Genomic DNA, 19,236 nt, shown 5'->3' on the forward strand with positions numbered 1-19,236 from the left:
CACCATCGTTAAACTCGAAATAATTTTAGGAGCACACTGTCACTAACTATACGCAATACAGACGCTTTTTAAAAAAGCTAAATTTTTGAGGTACTTTTCATACACGTCGATTTTGCGTTAAATTTTTAAAAGTCGACAATTCCATAGTGAAACGCGGAGATGTGCATATATTGTTAATTTAAAATAACATTTAAATCTTTCACAGATTATACCTTTTAGTTCGACTCGAGTTGCGCTTCAAGGATATCATCGTTAGCCACGAAATAATTTTACAAACTAAATGCAATATAATACATTGAAAACCGAACCCCGGCGCGAAGCGAGGGTTCGAACACTAGTTTTTTCTATCATCAAAACTATATTATTATTATCATTATTATTTTTAAAACCTTATTATGATTATTATCATTTTTACTACTAGTATCATTATTATTATTATAAAATAATACAACTCTTTATTCATTATCATTATTAAAATCATTTTATCAAACAAATACTTATATATAGGATATATATATAAAAGTATATATATATATAAATATATAACAATTGAAATAATATATATATATATAAACTTATTCGATTACGAGTATATGTGTTAATATATATACTTGATATATGTTCGTGAATCCGAGGACAACTCTGTACTTGTTCAGTTCCATCATACGCATAATTACTCTAAACTATCGTATCGTATCGTGAGTTCATCTGCTCCCTTTTTATCTATATTTTTGGGCTGAGAATAAATGCAATATTTTTATAACGGATAGACACAAGTGCAAACTATTATGCGACCAACATGAGTACTTTTATTGTGTTGATATGTAACATGTTATTGTGTTCATATGAAACATGCAAATCCCTGCTTTGTAATATCATTAATTGCTAGATAATGAAGAGGCAAACAGAATTATTATAAATAGCGCTATTGGGAGTAACGTCCCGCACTGTTGACCTCAGGTCAATTGGTGGTATAATAATGATCTCGACAATTACATATGTATTATCACGGGGTAAAATCGTTTAGTTTTGATATTATACGCTCATGGCATACTTTTGATATACATGATATATCGACTTTTATTATATTAAATCTTGTGATCTATTACTGAAATCATTATTTATGACAAACATATGAACTCACTCAACCTAGTGTTGACTTTTTAAAGCATGTTTATTCTCAGGTACTTAAATATTGCTTCTGCTGTATATATGCTGCTTTGATGATGATTGTTTGCTATGCTTGGAGTCTTCATTACATATCATATCACTTAAAAACATTTATTCTTTAAACACAATGTAATATATTTATCTTCCGCTGCAAAACTCAATAAAACGTCTCATATAGAGTCGTTCTCGTTTATACAACTGTGATTTGATATAATTAGTCACAAATATCCCAGGCCCTATTTGGGGGTGTGACAGACGAGTATCAGGACAACCTCCCCAATCTGCATCAGAGTAAGCAATGAGTTTCGTAGTGGATGATGAAAAAATTTTAAGCCCATTATCAACTGTCCCACGAACATAACGCAACACACGTCTAAGAGCACTGAAGTGAGGTTCTCATCATCTCGTGGGTCATGCATGAACAAACACAACTGTTGAACCGCGTATGTAATATCAGGTCGGGTAAAGGTCAAATACTGTAGAGCACCTGCTAAGCTGCGGTATAAAGTGGGATCCGCGACTGGAGGCCCATTAGCTCCAATTTTAGACTGTATATCAACAGGAGTGCTGCAAGGTTTACAATTAGACATATCAGCCCGATCCAAAATATCAAGAGCATATTTCCGTTGAGAAATAAATATGCCCTGTGAAGTACGAGTGGCGGAGATTCCCAAAAAATAATCAAGAGGTCCAAGATCAGTCATGACAAATTCTTTGCCAAGTGAAGAAATAATCTGCCTTAGAATAGTCGTGGAGGACGTCGTGAGAATAATGTCATCAACATAGAGTAGTAAATAGGCTACATTAGAGCCCTTCCTATATATAAAAAGCGAAGTATCACATCGACTGTGAGTAAATCCAACCTGTAAAGCATACTGAGAAAATCGATGGAACCAAGCTCGAAGAGCCTGTTTGAGTCCATACAGAGACTAGCGAAGACGACATACATACTCAGGGTTACATGAATCATGAAATCTCGGAGGTTGTAGCATATATACAGTCTCAGAAAGATCACCATGTAAAAATGCATTCTTGACGTCAAGTTGGTGAATAGGCCAACGTCGAGAAACAGAGAGACTCAAAACAGTCCGAATAGTCGCTGGCTTAACAACAGGACTAAATGTGTCACCACAGTCAATACCAGGTCGTTGACTCTTCCCATTGGCAACCAACTGAGCTTTAAACCTGTCTAAAGAACCATCAGAGCGTAACTTACGTTTAAACAGCCACATAGATCTAACAATATTAACCCCAGGGGGTCGCGGAACCAGAACCCAAGTACCATTTTTAATCAAAGCATTATATTCATCAATCATTGCCTGTTTCCAGTTAGGGTCGGTAGGGGCTTGGATATGTGATTTGGGAATATCAGGTGGAGTGTTAACATGTAAGTTCAGTCAAGAGATGGGTTTAGAAATTCCGGTTTTAGCACGGGTGAGCATAGGGTGTTGGTTTTGGATTGAAGATGAAGAGGTGACCGGATCAGTCACAGTAGAGGGAATAGGGGGATCGGCATGAATAGAAGCCGAATGTGGAGGAGACGTGGGTAAGTCAGGGGGTGCGAAAGTAGAGGTGGGAGTAGGAGAACTCAGAGTAGGGATACTCGATGAATGAGTACTCTGAGGTTCAGGATGATGATGGTGGGGGTGAGGTTGGAACTCATCAGGAATATCAATAAAAGAATAGGAGGGAGAGGAGTGAGGTTGCATGGAACCAAAGGGAAAGATAGTCTCATTGAATGTGACATGACGAGATATGATAATCTTTTTAGATTCTAGGTCAAGACAACGGTACCCACGGTGGTTGGATGGGTAACCTAGAAAAATACATGGGGTGGAGTGTTTTGCGAGTTTGTGAGGAGTGTCAAGGTGTGGATAACATAAACAACCAAAGACACGTAGGTGAGAAAATTTAGGGTTTTTGTTAAAGAGGCGAGTAAATGGTATGTCATTAGAGATGGAAGTGGATGGTAGGATGTTCAGAAGGTGTGTAGCCATATGGAGTGCCTCAACCCAATATTCGGGAGGGAGGCGGGCATGAAATAACAGAGATCGGACACTATTATTGATGGTGCGAATCATTCGTTCCGACATGCCATTTTGCCGAGAGGTATGCGGACACGAGAAACGAAACTCAATTCCGTGAGTTGCAAAGAGTTCGTGGAAAGAGGTATTATTGTATTCGCCCCCGTTGTCACATTGGAGAGCTTTGATTGTGGTGTTAAATTGGTTTTTGACATACGCGTGAAATTGTAAGAATTTGGAGAAAGCGTCGGATTTCTTCTGGAGCGGATAAACCCATAAGAAATGCGTATGATGATCTAATAACAACATATAATACTTAAAACCGCCTACGCTAGTAATGGGTGATGTCCACAAATCAGAATGTATTATCTCAAAAGGTTTCGAAACAATTGAAGTAGAACGAGAAAAGGTAATTTAACGTGTTTTCCTAACTGGCAAGCATGACATAAAGTATTGGCTGGAGCTTTATTACAATTAAAGAAACCACGAGAAACTAAGATGCGTAAAATATGATCGCCAGGATGTCCCAAACGATTATGCCAAAGCGGTTGACTTGAAGAAAGTAAGGCTATCTTCGTGAGGTTGGAAGGAGTAACGGGATATAGGTCACCATCACTATCACATCGAATGAGAGTATGTTTGGTTCGGGCATCTTTCACAGAAAAACCAAAGTCATCGAATTCAATTGTGGTTTTGTTATCTTTGTTGAATTGTTTAACAGAGATTAAATTTTTAACAATGTTTGGTGTGACAAGAATATTATGAAGGTGTAGGGGTCGGTAGGGGTTGGGTAAAGTGGCATTACCGGAATTTAATACCGGTATGGTGGAACCGTCACCGCCCATAACTGATGAAATAGTTTTTTGATTAAAAATGGTATTGAGTTTACCTGAGTCCGAGGCTAAGTGAGCAGTGGCTCCAGTATCCATGTACCATAAGTCATCGCTTGGTGGGGGCATACCCGATGAACTCCTAATAGCATATGCTTCCGGGTGAGGTGGAACAATCGGACCAGGCCCAAGAATCTCAATGTTACCGGGCTTATAAAACTGCTGCTGAGTTTGGCCAGAATAATAATGCGACGGAGTTGGGCCAGAATAATAACGCGTCTGAATCGGGTCAGAATAATAGCCTGTCTGATTTGGACTAAAAGAATGCTGTTGTTTAATATTAGGAAACTGCCACTACCAGGTTGAAGGCAGTGGCGAGTTTAGTAAGGAAGCAACGGGGTCCGGTGACACCACTAGTTTTTCAAAATTTATTGTAAAATTTTATTTTTTTCGGTATAGGACACCACTAAATATAATAATGGGACCCCATAAATTTTTAGAGATTATAATTTGATAGTTTAGACTAATAAAGTATTTGAAATTAGCCTACTTATAATTTTATAGTATTAATATTGAATATATTAAACACATAATTTGAGAAAATGTCATGAAAGTTATACTTTTTATTTACTTTTCAATTTTACCCTTACATTTTCTTTTTCTATTTCTATCTACATACATTAAAGACATAATAGAACTTAATCTTCTTATTATTTTCTATTTATAGAAGTGGACAATTAATTTGGAACATCCCTAAATAAAATATGAACTACAAAATTAGGGACGGAGAGAGTAACATTGATCAACCATACCATCCATTAAACAATTACAATAACATTATAGCAAGTAACTTTCTTGATTATGTTTTTTTTTTTTGTAAATTCGCAATCCCACATAAGTGGGGTATGGGCAGTGGCAGAAGCAAATTTTTTTTCCATCGGGGACAAGTAACTTTCTTGATTATGTTTCTCTCTCAATGTTCTATGGATAGAGAGACTGCTTCCGAATCGACCTCCGACTAATAAGTAGGTTAAGTGTGAGACGCTATGAAATGGATTATCCAATTTTACGATGGTTGTTATAATGACAATAGTAAAAAAATATGAAGAACCTTATATTTTGCGGTATGTTTGTGTTTTGAACGCGACCCGACCTGACCCGATTTGACCCGCCAAATTTAATATTTTGTGCAAGAAAGTTATCAAATAAAATTTGGAGACCTCATTGAGTTTTGATTCTAGAATCGCCACTGGTTGAAGGGGTAGGCCAGGCCTACCTATAGCTATAGTTAGACCATGACTCTTGAGGATACCCTGTACACTTTATAGCCGCCATTGGTAAAAAAAGTTGAACACGTGTAGAACCACTTGTGAATTCTTGAAGCAATACTATATTGCTAAACTCCACGTAGCAAACATAAAAATATGTACCACTACTAGAAAATAGAAAATAGAAACCCGAAAAGAAACCTCTTTTTTTGAGGAGTGTGAAAAAAGAGGTTTCTAAAGTGCAAAGAAACCGGTTTTTAAGTTACGCCTAAAAACAGGTTTCAATAGTGTACTTTTGGAACCTGTTTTTATAATAGAACCGGTTCCAAACATTAGGAACCTGTTTTTTTATGAAACCGGTTTCTTTTTCAAATTTTAGAGACCACTTTTTTAATAGAACCGGTCTCGATGCATATTTAAAAATTTCAAAAAAGCCAATACCATATTAAATACCGTGCACAGATGAATGTTTGACATTCAAAATTTACAAAACTTTGAATAAGTCAATTTTCTCTTACATTCTCACTAACAAAAGTCACCAGGCAAGTATGTTTTCTATATACTCCGTATTGAGTTATTTCTGTATGCATATATATACTTATATACACTATGATAAATGTGAATGAGTGCAGGTATATGAGTAAAAGAAAGCCAAGAACCACATTTTGTTAAGTCAATGATTAAGGGAGTTACATAAGTTTCACGAGTGATATATTATTCATCATACAATATATTTTTTGAAATGTAAAATGTGACTTTTAATTTTTTCCGTTGGTAGATCTTATATGTGACGAGCTTTGAGATAATGGGTTTTCACTTGGGTTGCGTAGCCAGAAGCCAAGATCAAATGGGTTTAAGAAAACTAAGAAAAAGTTTATGGTGTTAGTAAAAACATCTTGGAGTCTAGAGAAAGAAAGTTTGAAGACTTACTGTAATTTCTTAGCAAACATTTCAGAGTCAGAAGATATCGATCTATTAGTTTTATGCAATATTTAAAAAAAAAAAAGAAACCGGTTTTAGTTAAAAAAGAGGTTTCCTTTGTCCGGAATAGAAACCTGTTTTTATCAGAAAACCGGTCTCAAAAGTGATGCAAAGAAACCTCTTATACAACCGGTTCTCCACTTTTAAAACCCCCATTGATAGGAACCTGTTTTAAAACAGGTTCCTAAGGCTCCAAAAAGAGGTTCCAAAAGTCATTTTTTGTAGTAGTGTACCTTGAATTCAATTAAAGACCATGTGTCTTATGAATTGAATAAAGCGGCTGTGAGTGCAAAAGTTTAGAAGAAATAAAAAAGAAATTGCACTATAAAGAAAATAAAAAGATATGATGCCAAATATCGCATGGGATGCGACAAAAAATATGCCTTTTTTTTTGTATAGCGGCAACTAGTATGATATGATTTATGTGTTAAAACAAACACGGAAGAAGACGATGTCGGTAGGTTTGTAGAATGAGAAAGAAGAAATACAGAAGGAAAGACCGAAATTTAGGGAGAACTAGTGGTGGCGCTTTGCGTTGTGCCAGATTTGTGAATCGTCGATTAATTACGTTTCTGTTGACGTTGTGTTGAAGTTTTAATAATTAAGGTTGGTACTGACATACGCATCAATACTTTAAACGTTCATATTTATTTCGATATTTACTTATGTAAATCGCTAGCTAAAATTAATGAGACGGCTCTCTATTTAAGTAATTATAACTCGTGGTCTTGCGAGAAGTCGGTTTGTTCCATACATTTATTAAAAAGTTTTGTATTGAATTGTAAAAGGTGAAAACTTTTATGTTTATAGATTTTATGTTTTAGTATAGGTTATAACAAAAGTGAAAAGTATGTGATTGATTTGTAGTAAGTGAAAAGTTTTGCGGTTAATTTATACAAATTAAAAAGTTTTGTGTTGAATTGTAAATGTTGAAAAGTTAAGTGTAAAATTCTAAAACTTTTAAAGTTTGATATTTATAAACTATATCTTTTAGTGTAGTGTAAAATTGTGAAAGTTTTAAAAGTTAGGTGTGAAATTTTAAAACTTTATAAGTTTACTATTTATAAACTCTATATCTTAAATGTTTAAAAGTTAAGTGTAAAATTTTAAAACAATTAAAGTTTGATATTTATAAACTCTTTTTTTTAGTGTAGTGTAAAATTGTGAAAGTTTTAAAAGTTAGGTGTGAAATTTTAAAACTTTAGAAGTTTACTATTTATAAACTCTATATCTTTTAGTAGAATGTTAGAATTTCGGAGAAAGAGAAACAAATGTATTATGGCTCGTGATACCATATAATTGATTATTTTCCCCAATGAAATGTATTCTTCTCAGAGGGTGTTTGGATTAGCGTTTTAAAAATTGATTATGCGTTATAAATAATCAGAATTAAATAATCAGCTGTAGCAAAACGCGCTGCAAAGAAAATGTGTTTGGATTAGATTATGCTGTTTGATAACGTAATATTAAATAATCAAATATTTCAGTGTTTGGCAAATTAGATTATTTGATAATCACATAAGTAAAAGTACGAAAATAGACATCCATAAAAATACTATAGTATTTTATTCATCTGGCTCATAATAATTTATACTGAGTAGTACAAAGAGTAAATCAATATATGGTTCATGAAATTTTAATTTTAATAACTGTGTAATAGAAATAGATTTTGACGAATATATGTAATGGATAAGATACTCCGTAATAGAAATAAGAAAAAGCAATGTAAAGTAACACCTGTAGCAATTCACTTTAAAAATTTTGTGGCATAAGGGTATTTGAGTAATATGATCGATAAATCACACAAAAGTCAATTATGCGTTTTCCAACAGTAACATACATGTTACTTCTTCAAATTTGCGTTTTGTGGGTCTAACAACGTGATTAATTGATTTTAAATTTGTATTTGCCAAACACTATTATCTGATTATCTGCGATTTCTAAACGTGATAATTAAAAAATCAAGGATCAATCGCAATCCCAAACACCCTCTCATTATTGACAATATATACAAGTTACAATGGGCTAAAACCCTACGGGCTTTACAATGAGAATGGGCTAACCTTACGGGCTACATAATGAGAATGATCTAACCAGATACATAAGTCTACATAACTATATACAGTCTAATAAGAAGAAGAAAAAACCCTACTTTTGTATGATTTAACTCAATAAAATTAAAAGAAAACCTGATAAAAAAATGAAAGAAAGAACGATAAGGACTGAAAAGAAAAAGGGAAAAGGAAGCCCTAATTTCGTAACAAAATCAAATAAAGAACGCTAAAAGAAAATAAATGAAAAAGAACGACCGGCGATTGTGTTGGAACTGTAAGAGCGGCGAAAGAGATGAGAGTTCAGGGAAGAATGTGTGTATATTTATAGATATGGATATGAATGGATGGAAATATGACCGTTTGGAATTCAGTTAGCCAATATTCTTAATTCTCATTTACCTTTTTAATTACTCCCTCCGTCCCAAATTAATAGTCCTATTTTGATTTTTCAAAGTCTTTTTTTTACCAACTTTGACCATAAATATCTTTATTTAGGATATATAATATTCGATGAAAGTTATACCAATAAAACGTACATCTAAAACCCATTCTATTCATATAATTTTCATCAAAGGTTATATAACACAAACAAAGATATCTAAAGTCAAAGTTGCGGAAACAAGACTTTGAAAAGTCAAAACAGGACTATTAATTTGGGACGGAGGGAGTATTAATTACGCATATTAAACTAAAATAATTTAAATTTAAATCCTCTCTCTTTCTCTCTTTTTTCCCATTAAAACAAAGACAATATTAATAAATTAAGATGTGAAAAAGGCCCATTTAAGAATCAATCTCCACCATTGGATAGCTTGTTAAGCAAGATTTAATGATTCTCCATTTGTCATAGTTAAGATTTATCTCTTACTTATCTTTCTTATGACCACTTATCGGTCCGCCATTGGGCCGTCGTTGGTGACGGGGGTTCAACGTCGCCGTTGCTAGTAAGCGTCGTTAGGGCCGCCGATGGACCACCGCGATTTGATATGCTGTGCATTGATAGATTGCAAGACGAGCTTATTTATTTATTTTTATATTTTAAGCTTTATAAAAATAAAAATAAAAATGGTGAGCATGGTGTTTCTATATGTCTGTATGTATATGCAAAGGAAAGAGATAAGATAGAGATAAAGAAAAAATACATGTGAATATGATAAATGTAAAGAAAATTGATGTCATGTGTTTGGATGGAATCACAAGGATTTGATGTCATGTGTCTGTCATGTGTTTGTTGTATTCTTTTTTTTTTTTTTTTTTACAGCGATTGAGATCACATGAGGGAAACTAAACCACCCGTTGCGATCATCTCCCGTTTCGACTATGTCGATGTAGCGATAATAACTCCGCCCTCATCGCTGCCCGGGAGGAAACCTTGAAACCGATCCAAGTGCACGGTCAAGTAAAATCCCTCCTCTTTACCTCCCAAATGATATGAAAAAGTTGTCATGGGTTTATACTTCATGACAGAGATAAAATTGTGCTTGTTGTATTCTTTTAATGTATTTTGTGATGAAACTAGAAAAAATTCGACCGCGCGTTGCTGCGGTTATATTCGACGCGCGGTCGAATTTGGATATACGTTGTTTGGTACCTAATATATCTAGTAGGTTGGGTTGTTTGTTGGACGTGTATGTATATGTATGTAAAGCTTTTTTAACGATGTCCGTTTCGCGTATAGTTAGTCGCGTTGTGTTCGTAAAATTATTTCGAGTTGAACGGTGGTCTCGGAAAAATTTAACTCGCACCGAGCGAGAATATAGGGCCCGTTATTTAGCGTTTTTTAACGATGTCCGTTTCGCGTGTAGTTAGTCCCGTTGGGTTTTTGAGATTTTTTAGAGCTGAACGGTGTTCTCGAAAAAATTTAACTCGCACCGAACGGGAAGATATGCCTCTCTGAAAAACCGAGTGGAGTTTATTAATTAAAATAAGAATTTGACATTTTGTACCCCTGTTTTGGAGGGTGAAGTTGCATCATGTCAAAACTTGGGGGGTTAAAGTTGTTTTATGTATTTGTTTTTTTTTTGTCGTTTGTGTTTGTTTGTTGGTCCAAAGCGGCCGGATTTACGGTGGCTGTTAGTATATATTGAAATGTTACATAAATTTTCCCATTTGAGAGAAATTGCCACATTTATTGCTAACTGAAATTGCCAAATAATGCAGGTACAATTATAGTTTTTGGATAGAGATCTTGTGGTGGTTCCAAAGCTCATTAAAGAATGAAAAAGAAAAAAAGAAAAAAAAAGGAGGATGCATCCAGGAATTGAACTAGACACTTCGAGACACTTCGGTAAACATGACAAAGAAATAACCACTAATCCATACTATATTTAGCATTAAAGGTTTTAAAGTATCGATTTCATCTCTTGAATGTGACTCACCCGGCCCATTTCACATCACAAAAAACGCAAAAAAGAAACGGCGAATCTGCCTATCACTTCATTTTACGGCGAATCGTTCCGATTGGCCGTTTCGTTTTTGTGTAAGTTTGATTTACTGAAGCCGTTAAGTGTTCAGCTTTCGCGTTCGAGTCACATTGATAATCGTTGTTCGTTTAGATGGAAGGTGAATTTCGGTAACCTAATTGGATCGTTTTTGTTTATATCGTCGAATTCGATTACTGATGGTAGTGGAGTGATATGTGGAAATATTGAGGAAGATGTTAGTGAGTTACGTAGCGAATTGTTTAGGAATAATTTGTACGTTGCGTTTCAGTGTTTGAACGATGTAATATTTAGGCATAAGTTGCTGATGTGCTTTGTTAAGGATATGTCGTTTCTTGAAACGGTTTCGGTTGTGGATTCTGAGAGGAGAGGGAAGGTTCGTTTGAGTGGAGGGAAAGTTGGTGAGGTTAGGGATTGGATACGGTTAGCTGCAGCTGATAAGAATCTGGAGATGTTTCTTTTTGAGGTTCCTATGAGTGTAAGTCTTTGTTATGTTCCTGTGTTGAATTTGCCGAATTCAGGGTGCGAGATGAAAGGGGTGACTTGTTTTATAATGCAAATGGAAACTTTTGAAGGTGGAAATGGAAATGGAAATGTAAATGAAAGTTTTGTGAATGGTGATGATGATTAGAAGAATGAGAAATAGTGCGTTGTTTACGGGCAGTCCATGAGATGAGATTAGAGCCTAAATAGATAGCAAATCCCCCCGAGGATCTCCTATCATCTGGACATCCAGCCCAATCAACATCAGAGAATGCTTCAAGAGATGACGGTTTCGTGGATGAAGTACCTTGTCAATGACTATCTGTAAATGCCTGAAGAGTAGTGTCGGAGGCTCGACGAATGATCATACCATGATTTATAGTATCATGAAGATATCGCAATATTCTTTTAACCGCACACCAATGGTTTTGAGTTGGGGCATGCATAAATTGACGGACTTTATTGACTATATAACGACCCTCATTTTTTTTCATTCTATATTTTTTCAATATTAAATGCTCAAACAATATAATTAAAACTTAATAATTTAACTTTAATCAACAATTATTAAGTATTAAGAATTATAAAACATATTAATTAACTTTGTACAACAATTGACAAGTTAATAAAAGATGAAAACAATAAGTTAATTAACTTTCGTGAACAAAAATAATAACTCAAAACTTAAGGTGATTAAAACAATTAAACTTGAGAACATAAAGAACCATTTTAACTAACCAAAAGTACAAGGTTTAAAACGAAAAAGTTTCAAACCCATCCTTGATGCCCTAGCCGTTTTTTTACAAAAAAAATTGAAAATGCCCATTATACCCCTCTACAATTTGGCCATAATCACCACCACCTTAAATCTAACTTTTCCTCCAAGTATTTCTAACCTAAACCTAGTTCTAGAATGCTCTATGTGTGTGTATAAATAGGGAGCTAGGTTAAGGGTTTCCTCATCCCATTTTCTCATTCACAAATCACCTCTCAATCTCCCTCTCCCTCTCTTGGTTTCGGCCAAGAAACCGCCACCACCACCACCACCGAAAACCACCATCACCACTTCAAAGTTTCCGGGTGATCTTCAAGTGGTCTTCAACGTGTTCATCAAGGTCTTCAAGTGTGTTCTTCGTTGTTCGAGTGCTTTGATCTTCATCTTCAAGTTTTTTTCCTTGTTTTCTGGTTAATCTTCATCATACATCATCAATGTATAACCCTAGATCCAAAACTTTTAAATTATCTCTTTTGATTCATGTTTATGTTCATAATCATATTCATGTTCTTGATCTTATTCATAATCATATTCATATTGTTCATGAAAATATATATATATATATATATTAAAACCCTAATTAACCTAACCCTAATTTATTAAACCCTAATTTACTTTACTAAACCCTAATCATTAATACTACTTTAATTAACTAAACCTAATTAATTAATACTACTAGTTACTCCTTAAACCCTAATCATTTATTTATTATTAAACCCTAATATTTAATACTACTTTAATTAACTAAAACCCTAATACTACTATTTCTACTATATAATACAAACACTTATACACTTATACTATTACTAACACATATAATATACTACTTATATTATAATACCTATATTATAAGATTTTGACATACGATTACAATAGTCATTCACGATAAGGTGAAATTACTCGAACGCCAACGCTACTTAAGGCCTAGGGTGATCCTTGGTACCATTATGGGAGGCTTGTGGATCTCGAATGCCAAACTTAGATTTTGGTCAAGAAATCCTGGGCCAACCGGTAACAATTGATCATTCTAGTGACTCGGCGGTGGCATAGATGTTTGGGTATGGTGCACAATATCAAACCCGACTATAGTAATCATACACTCACTAAGTGAACAACACTTAGTTACTTTCCCACTTAATAAGTGGTAGACTTATTAAGGACATCCCACTAGTATTCAACACTAACTTACTAAACATGGAAACCTAATAAAAATGAAAACTTACTAAGAATGGAAACTTAGTAAAACAAACTACACTTAAACACTTGCATACTTAAACTTAAACTTAAACTTGGGTAAAACATTTAACTACTCTTAAATGTCAATAGGTTGACTTTCTGCTCACATTCATCCAACTCTTCTATTCCGAGGAATAACAACTCTTCTCCTACTTACTAAGGTGAACTCATAGCCCCACTCTTTATTGCTAGCAATTTATTTTAACGTACTGGGGTGAGACACATGCTACTTTTACTATTTACAATTTAGACACAAGTACCAACTGTTAAACTATGCTATACCTGGCTATGTCGTGCAAAGTCCCTGCAGTGATATTTTTAATTGCTCGTTAAATGCATTCTTAATTATTGGGGGTAGGCCTATCGGGAGTAACTGAAATGTCCCGTTCTTATTGATTAAAAACGTTCCATATTAATTGATTTCGTTGCGAGGTTTTGACCTCTATATGAGACATTTTTCAAAGACTGCATTCATTTTTAAAACAAACCATAATCTTTATTTCATAAATAAAGGTTTAAAAAGCTTTACGTAGATTATCAAATAATGATAATCTAAAATATCCTGTTTACACACGACCATTACATAATGGTTTACAATACAAATATGTTACATCGAAATCAGTTTCTTAAATGCAGTTTTTACACAATATCATACAAACATGGACTCCAAATCTTGTCCTTATTTTAGTATGCAACAGCGGAAGCTCTTAGTATTCACCTGAGAATAAACATGCTTTAAATGTCAACAAAAATGTTGGTGAGTTATAGGTTTAACCTATATATATCAAATCGTAACAATAGACCACAAGATTTCATATTTCAATATACATTGTAACACCCGCATTTTGGGCCTAGATGAAATGACCATTGTACCCTGGGGTAGGGCGTAATTAGTGATTTTTATAATTATATGTTTATAATTATTTAGTTGTTTAGTTGAGACCAGTTTGTGACAAGGGTCACAGAACAGGTTGGTTTATTTAATTTGGACTCCGTTAGGACCGCCTAAGGAGATACGAAAGATTATCAGATAAGATAACTGGTAAATACCTGTGTGATATGAGGTATGAGTTTGTAACTCATTTAAGTGTATGTATCTGGATAGTTCTATCCATTTCTCATTTCATCAAACCCACACACGAACGTATACACAAACACACACATAAACCCTAATTTGATTTTGTGAGTCTTTGGATTAATTGAAGCTAGAGATATATTCCTTGTGATTTCGTGATCAATATAAGGTATGCATATCATAGATTCATGCTTTGATTCTTGCTCTAATTGGGTTTTTGTGTTAAATGAGTTTTTGATAGAAATTAGCTCAAATTTAGTTGTTTAACGTAACACCGGTGGTTTGTAATAAGTAACTAGCTAATGATTTGTGATAATCATGTTCGTAATTAACTAAGGGTATTTATGTGAATTAAGACTTCCGCTGTGGTTTTAAAAAAAAAAAAAAATCAGGGTGTTACAACTTGGTATCAGAGCATAGGTTTGGCCGCATGTACATTGTGTTGAATGTCATGTTCCCAAACCTTGTGTTGTGTCAAACATATCTGAGGGGATGGGTTAAGTGAATGTAGGGATTACATGCGTTAGTTGATAGGTACTAACATGTTTTCCACTAAGCGTTGGTGTGAGTTGTTGTGGTAGTGCAGATATGGCAGATAATGCAGGAAACGCAACTGGTCCGTCAGCCCCCGGAACATTCAGAGCCCCAGATGAAGACGGGTACGTGTCAGAAGAGGATCCACAGGAACAAATAATAGATTTTCAAAGTAAGTTAAAGGAAGCACAGGACCGAATAAGAGAATTAGAACAACGTCAGGTAACCGTGAATCCAAGTGGTAGTGTACCGAATCAGATGTTTAGTGGGTATCCGGTGCAGCTAAATATGTATCAGCAAACTGGAAGTGCTTTCCAACAACAGCAATGGTTACCATCTCAGTATCAGTTTCCTCAACAGTTTCAGATGCCACCTAAGTATAATCAACAGTTTCCAAATCAGATGTGGGGTCCGTATCAGACGCCGATGTTTCAACCACCAAAGAAATGTACCTGCAAACAGTTTCTGAATTGTAATCCACCAGAGTACTCAGGAAGTTTTAACCCAACGGTAACACTTAACTGGTTAAGAGAGATAGAAAAGGTTTTTGAGGCATGTCAGTGTGAACCAGAATTGCAGGTTATTTATGCTAGTCGTATGCTGAAAAATAGGGCAATGGTTTGGTGGGATACGGTTATTTCTAGCATACCAAAAGAGCAAGTTAACATGATTACTTGGGAACAATTTTATAGTAAAGTTTGTGAGCAGTATTGTTCGTCTTATGACCTCAATCGAATTAAGACGGAATTTCTGGCAATGAAAATGACACCTCAGATGACGATAGATGAGGTGATTGAGCAGTATATGGATAAATTAAGGTTTGTGCAACAGTGGGTTCCAGATGAGCAGTCCAGAATTCAGCACTTTGTTAATATAATTTTACCGGAGTACAGAACAATGGTTAGGATGGCGACGACGTTATCGCAAGCGTTTGTTATGGCAAAGATGGTAGAGGATGACGTCAGAGCAGCAAGGAATAGAATAGTAGGTTATGAGATGCCACAATAAGATCAGGTGATGAGTCATTCAGACTCTAGGTCAAAGAAGTCTGTTAAGTTGAAACAGAAGAGTGGGTCAGAACATAGTGGGTCAGCATCAAGTCAGAATTCTTGGTGCTATAGTTGCAGATCATCTCATAATGGTCCTTGTTCAGATTCAACTAAAAGATGTTTGAGATGTGGTATTGTGGGGCACGAGATTTGAATGTGTTCATTCCAAGAGGATGTATGTTGGAAATGTCATCAAGTGGGGCATAGGTCAGCTCAGTGTCCGTATGTAAGAGGATCAGGTTCTGGGGCGGGGCCAGGAGCGCAGTCAGGATCAGTAGGTGGATCTTCTGGTTCTCCAGTTGGGCAGAAAAGAAAGAATCCACCTACGGAAACAGCAAGAGCTTATCAGATGGTTGCAGATGCAGATGCAGATGTTGAATGTGATGTGAATACAGGTATGCTTCAAAATCGTCGTATTGTTTAGTCATATACATGTATATGATTGGGTGTATATATATGTGTGGTAGATTAGTAGATCTTGATAGTAGTGTAAGATTTATTTTGTTGCATTATGTTGTTTATGTTTTAGTTGCGACCCTTCTGTGCCATGTGGGGTAAGGGTGACCCTTAGGTTGACTTTTTGGGATTGAGAACCGTGACTTGGATAGAGATGCGTTGAGTATGTTTGTGTAGTGGACTTTTGGACGAGATGAAGTTGTTGGATAGTGGCATGAGTATGATTGTTATGACGGTATTTCCTAAGCTTGTTGGATGTATGATCTGGTTAATAGATTATATTTGGATGATTGATAGACAAGGTTTGAGTAACTATGATTGGACAGATGTTGTGATTGATTAGTTATAAAGTAGTTAAATTAATTACCGATGCTTATTGAGAAAATTGATTGGACATAAGTTAGTGAATGAGACAAGTAGAATTTTTTCGTTACGAGCAACTCAGAATGAAGGTATGATTTAGGATAATATGCTTGTGTCTGGCCAACAGAAGTATATTGTGATAAATCATATGGAATTTCTGGGAAGCTGAAGGAAAATTAGGCGGCCTGTGCTATATTGGATTGTGATGTGACTGGATATGAGATGAATAACCTATGAAGTTCTGATGACTTACGAGACAATTTCGTTGACCTAGGTATAGATTTTAGCATGATGACTAATTCTATTGCCTAAGCTTTGGATAATTGGGAAAAGTGGACAGTATAAAGAGTTGAATTGGATGACAGATCGTGAAATTTATGATGCGGAATGGCGAAGAAAAACGAATTTGACTCTGATTATTTGACTTGATTGTGTAATTTGTGGGCTTAAGTGGATTAACGGACGTTGATCGATGAAGATTATGACAACTTATTTTGTACCGGGAGTGTATTGACGTCAAGAATCTCATTTCCCTATGCAATTGTGGTGGATATTGTCGGTATTGGGGATAAGATTGATAAAGTTAACCGTGTGTTTTGGCGGTTCGAGTAATAATTTTTGGGTTTGTTGACCATAGTTGACCCGATTCCGAGGACGGAATCTCTTTTAAGGAGGGTAGATTTGTAACACCCGCATTTTGGGCCTAGATGAAATGACCATTGTACCCTGGGGTAGGGCGTAATTAGTGATTTTTATAATTATATGTTTATAATTATTTAGTTGTTTAGTTGAGACCAGTTTGTGACAAGGGTCACAGAACAGGTTGGTTTATTTAATTTGGACTCCGTTAGGACCGCCTAAGGAGATACGAAAGATTATCAGATAAGATAACTGGTAAATACCTGTGTGATATGGGGTATGAGTTTGTAACTCATTTAAGTGTATGTATCTGGATAGTTCTATCCATTTCTCATTTCATCAAACCCACACACGAACGTATACACAAACACACACATAAACCCTAATTTGATTTTGTGAGTCTTTGGATTAATTGAAGCTAGAGATATATTCCTTGTGATTTCGTGATCAATATAAGGTATGCATATCATAGATTCATGCTTTGATTCTTGCTCTAATTGGATTTTTGTGTTAAATGAGTTTTTGATAGAAATTAGCTCAAATTTAGTTGTTTGATGTTTGTTATGCTCAATTGATGTTAGAAATAGGTTGTATATATGTTTAGTAGCTTCCATGTGCTTAAAATTTGATCAAAATCGCTCAAAAATCGAGTTTTGGGCGAAAAATGTTCGAAATCAGCGTAAGTGTTCGAACCAGTTGCTATCACTATTTGCTACAGTATCACTATTTGCTACAGTGTTCGGTATTGCTACAGTGCCACTATTTGCTACAGTACCGAGTTGCTACAGTACCATGTGGCTACAGTACCGAGTTGCTACAGTGTTCGGAAATCACTATTTGCTACAGTACCTTTTATGAAATTGAAACGGGCGTAACTTTCAAACCGTAACTCCGTTTTTGATGAATAAACTATCGTTAGAATCGTAATAAAGAATACTTTTCAATGGTGAACTTTTAAGAAACTAGATCAAATTGTTTTTGGGTCGAAAAAGGAGTTTTAGTGTGTATGTTGTGTTTTGCACGCACCTGTATGCCATTATTGAATGGAGTCATGATGTAGACTCATAAAATTATGAATATATGGTGTTATGAACTAGTTTATAGTATGATTTGATTATACTATTGATTGAGATATGTATATTGACTTCGTTGTGTTGTTCTCAGGTGATAAGAACAAGGAAGAAGCTCAGAAGTAAGATAACTGAGCTGTAGCTGGTAATCGGTGAGTGGGATTATCTCCGGGTGTAGTATGGAGTAGCAAGTTGTGCTACCATGTTATACTGTTTTAGTTACTATGCTTAATAGATATGTTGTAATAATGATCATCGTAGAGTTGCCATGCTAGTCGTAGGAACAGTTGTTCGTTAACAGTTGTGTGCACAAGTTGTAGTTGCCTGTTGGAACCTATTGTTGTTAGGTTCAGCTCAGAGAGGTCAACCTTGTTGTGGTTGGGTCCAGTTGGCTACTGTTTGTTGAGTATAGTACTGAATGACGCATCACCTGCGTGTGGATTTACTATACTGGAGATTCAGTAGTAAGGACTTTCGGTAGACGCTAGACTGATCAGCTAGTGGTCGTGTGCTCGTACAAGCCACCGAGTCTCTAGTTGGAGCATAGTTGCTAGTTGATAGTTGCTAGTTATTAGTTGTCAGTTGCCTGTTATGGATTATTGTAGTTGCTGTAGTTGTACAAGTTGGTACTGTATGCTAGATCTGTTAGATGATTCCATTCACTTAGCCTCGTGCTAACCCCCCTCACCTCATCCCTTGCAGGTTTTCGATCTTAGTGCTGGTAGGGACGGGAGTTGGGTTGACGATATGTTTGACAAGACGAACTCTGATGTCTTAACTTTTATAAA

General features: G+C 35.4%; 1 protein-coding gene across 1 annotated transcript; it reads left to right on the plus strand.

Annotated features, from left to right (window-relative positions):
• Window positions 1-10,481: 10,481 nt before the first annotated feature.
• Window positions 10,482-11,399, plus strand: LOC139889794 (uncharacterized). Its single transcript, XM_071872725.1, has 2 exons — window positions 10,482-10,487; window positions 10,827-11,399. The coding sequence occupies exons 1-2, from the start codon at window positions 10,482-10,484 to the stop codon at window positions 11,397-11,399; spliced, it is 579 nt and encodes a 192-aa protein (XP_071728826.1).
• The last annotated feature ends 7,837 nt before the right edge of the window (window positions 11,400-19,236 follow it).

Source organism: Rutidosis leptorrhynchoides, chromosome 2 (assembly GCF_046630445.1).
Source record: "Rutidosis leptorrhynchoides isolate AG116_Rl617_1_P2 chromosome 2, CSIRO_AGI_Rlap_v1, whole genome shotgun sequence".
NCBI classification, from domain to species: domain Eukaryota; kingdom Viridiplantae; phylum Streptophyta; class Magnoliopsida; order Asterales; family Asteraceae; genus Rutidosis; species Rutidosis leptorrhynchoides.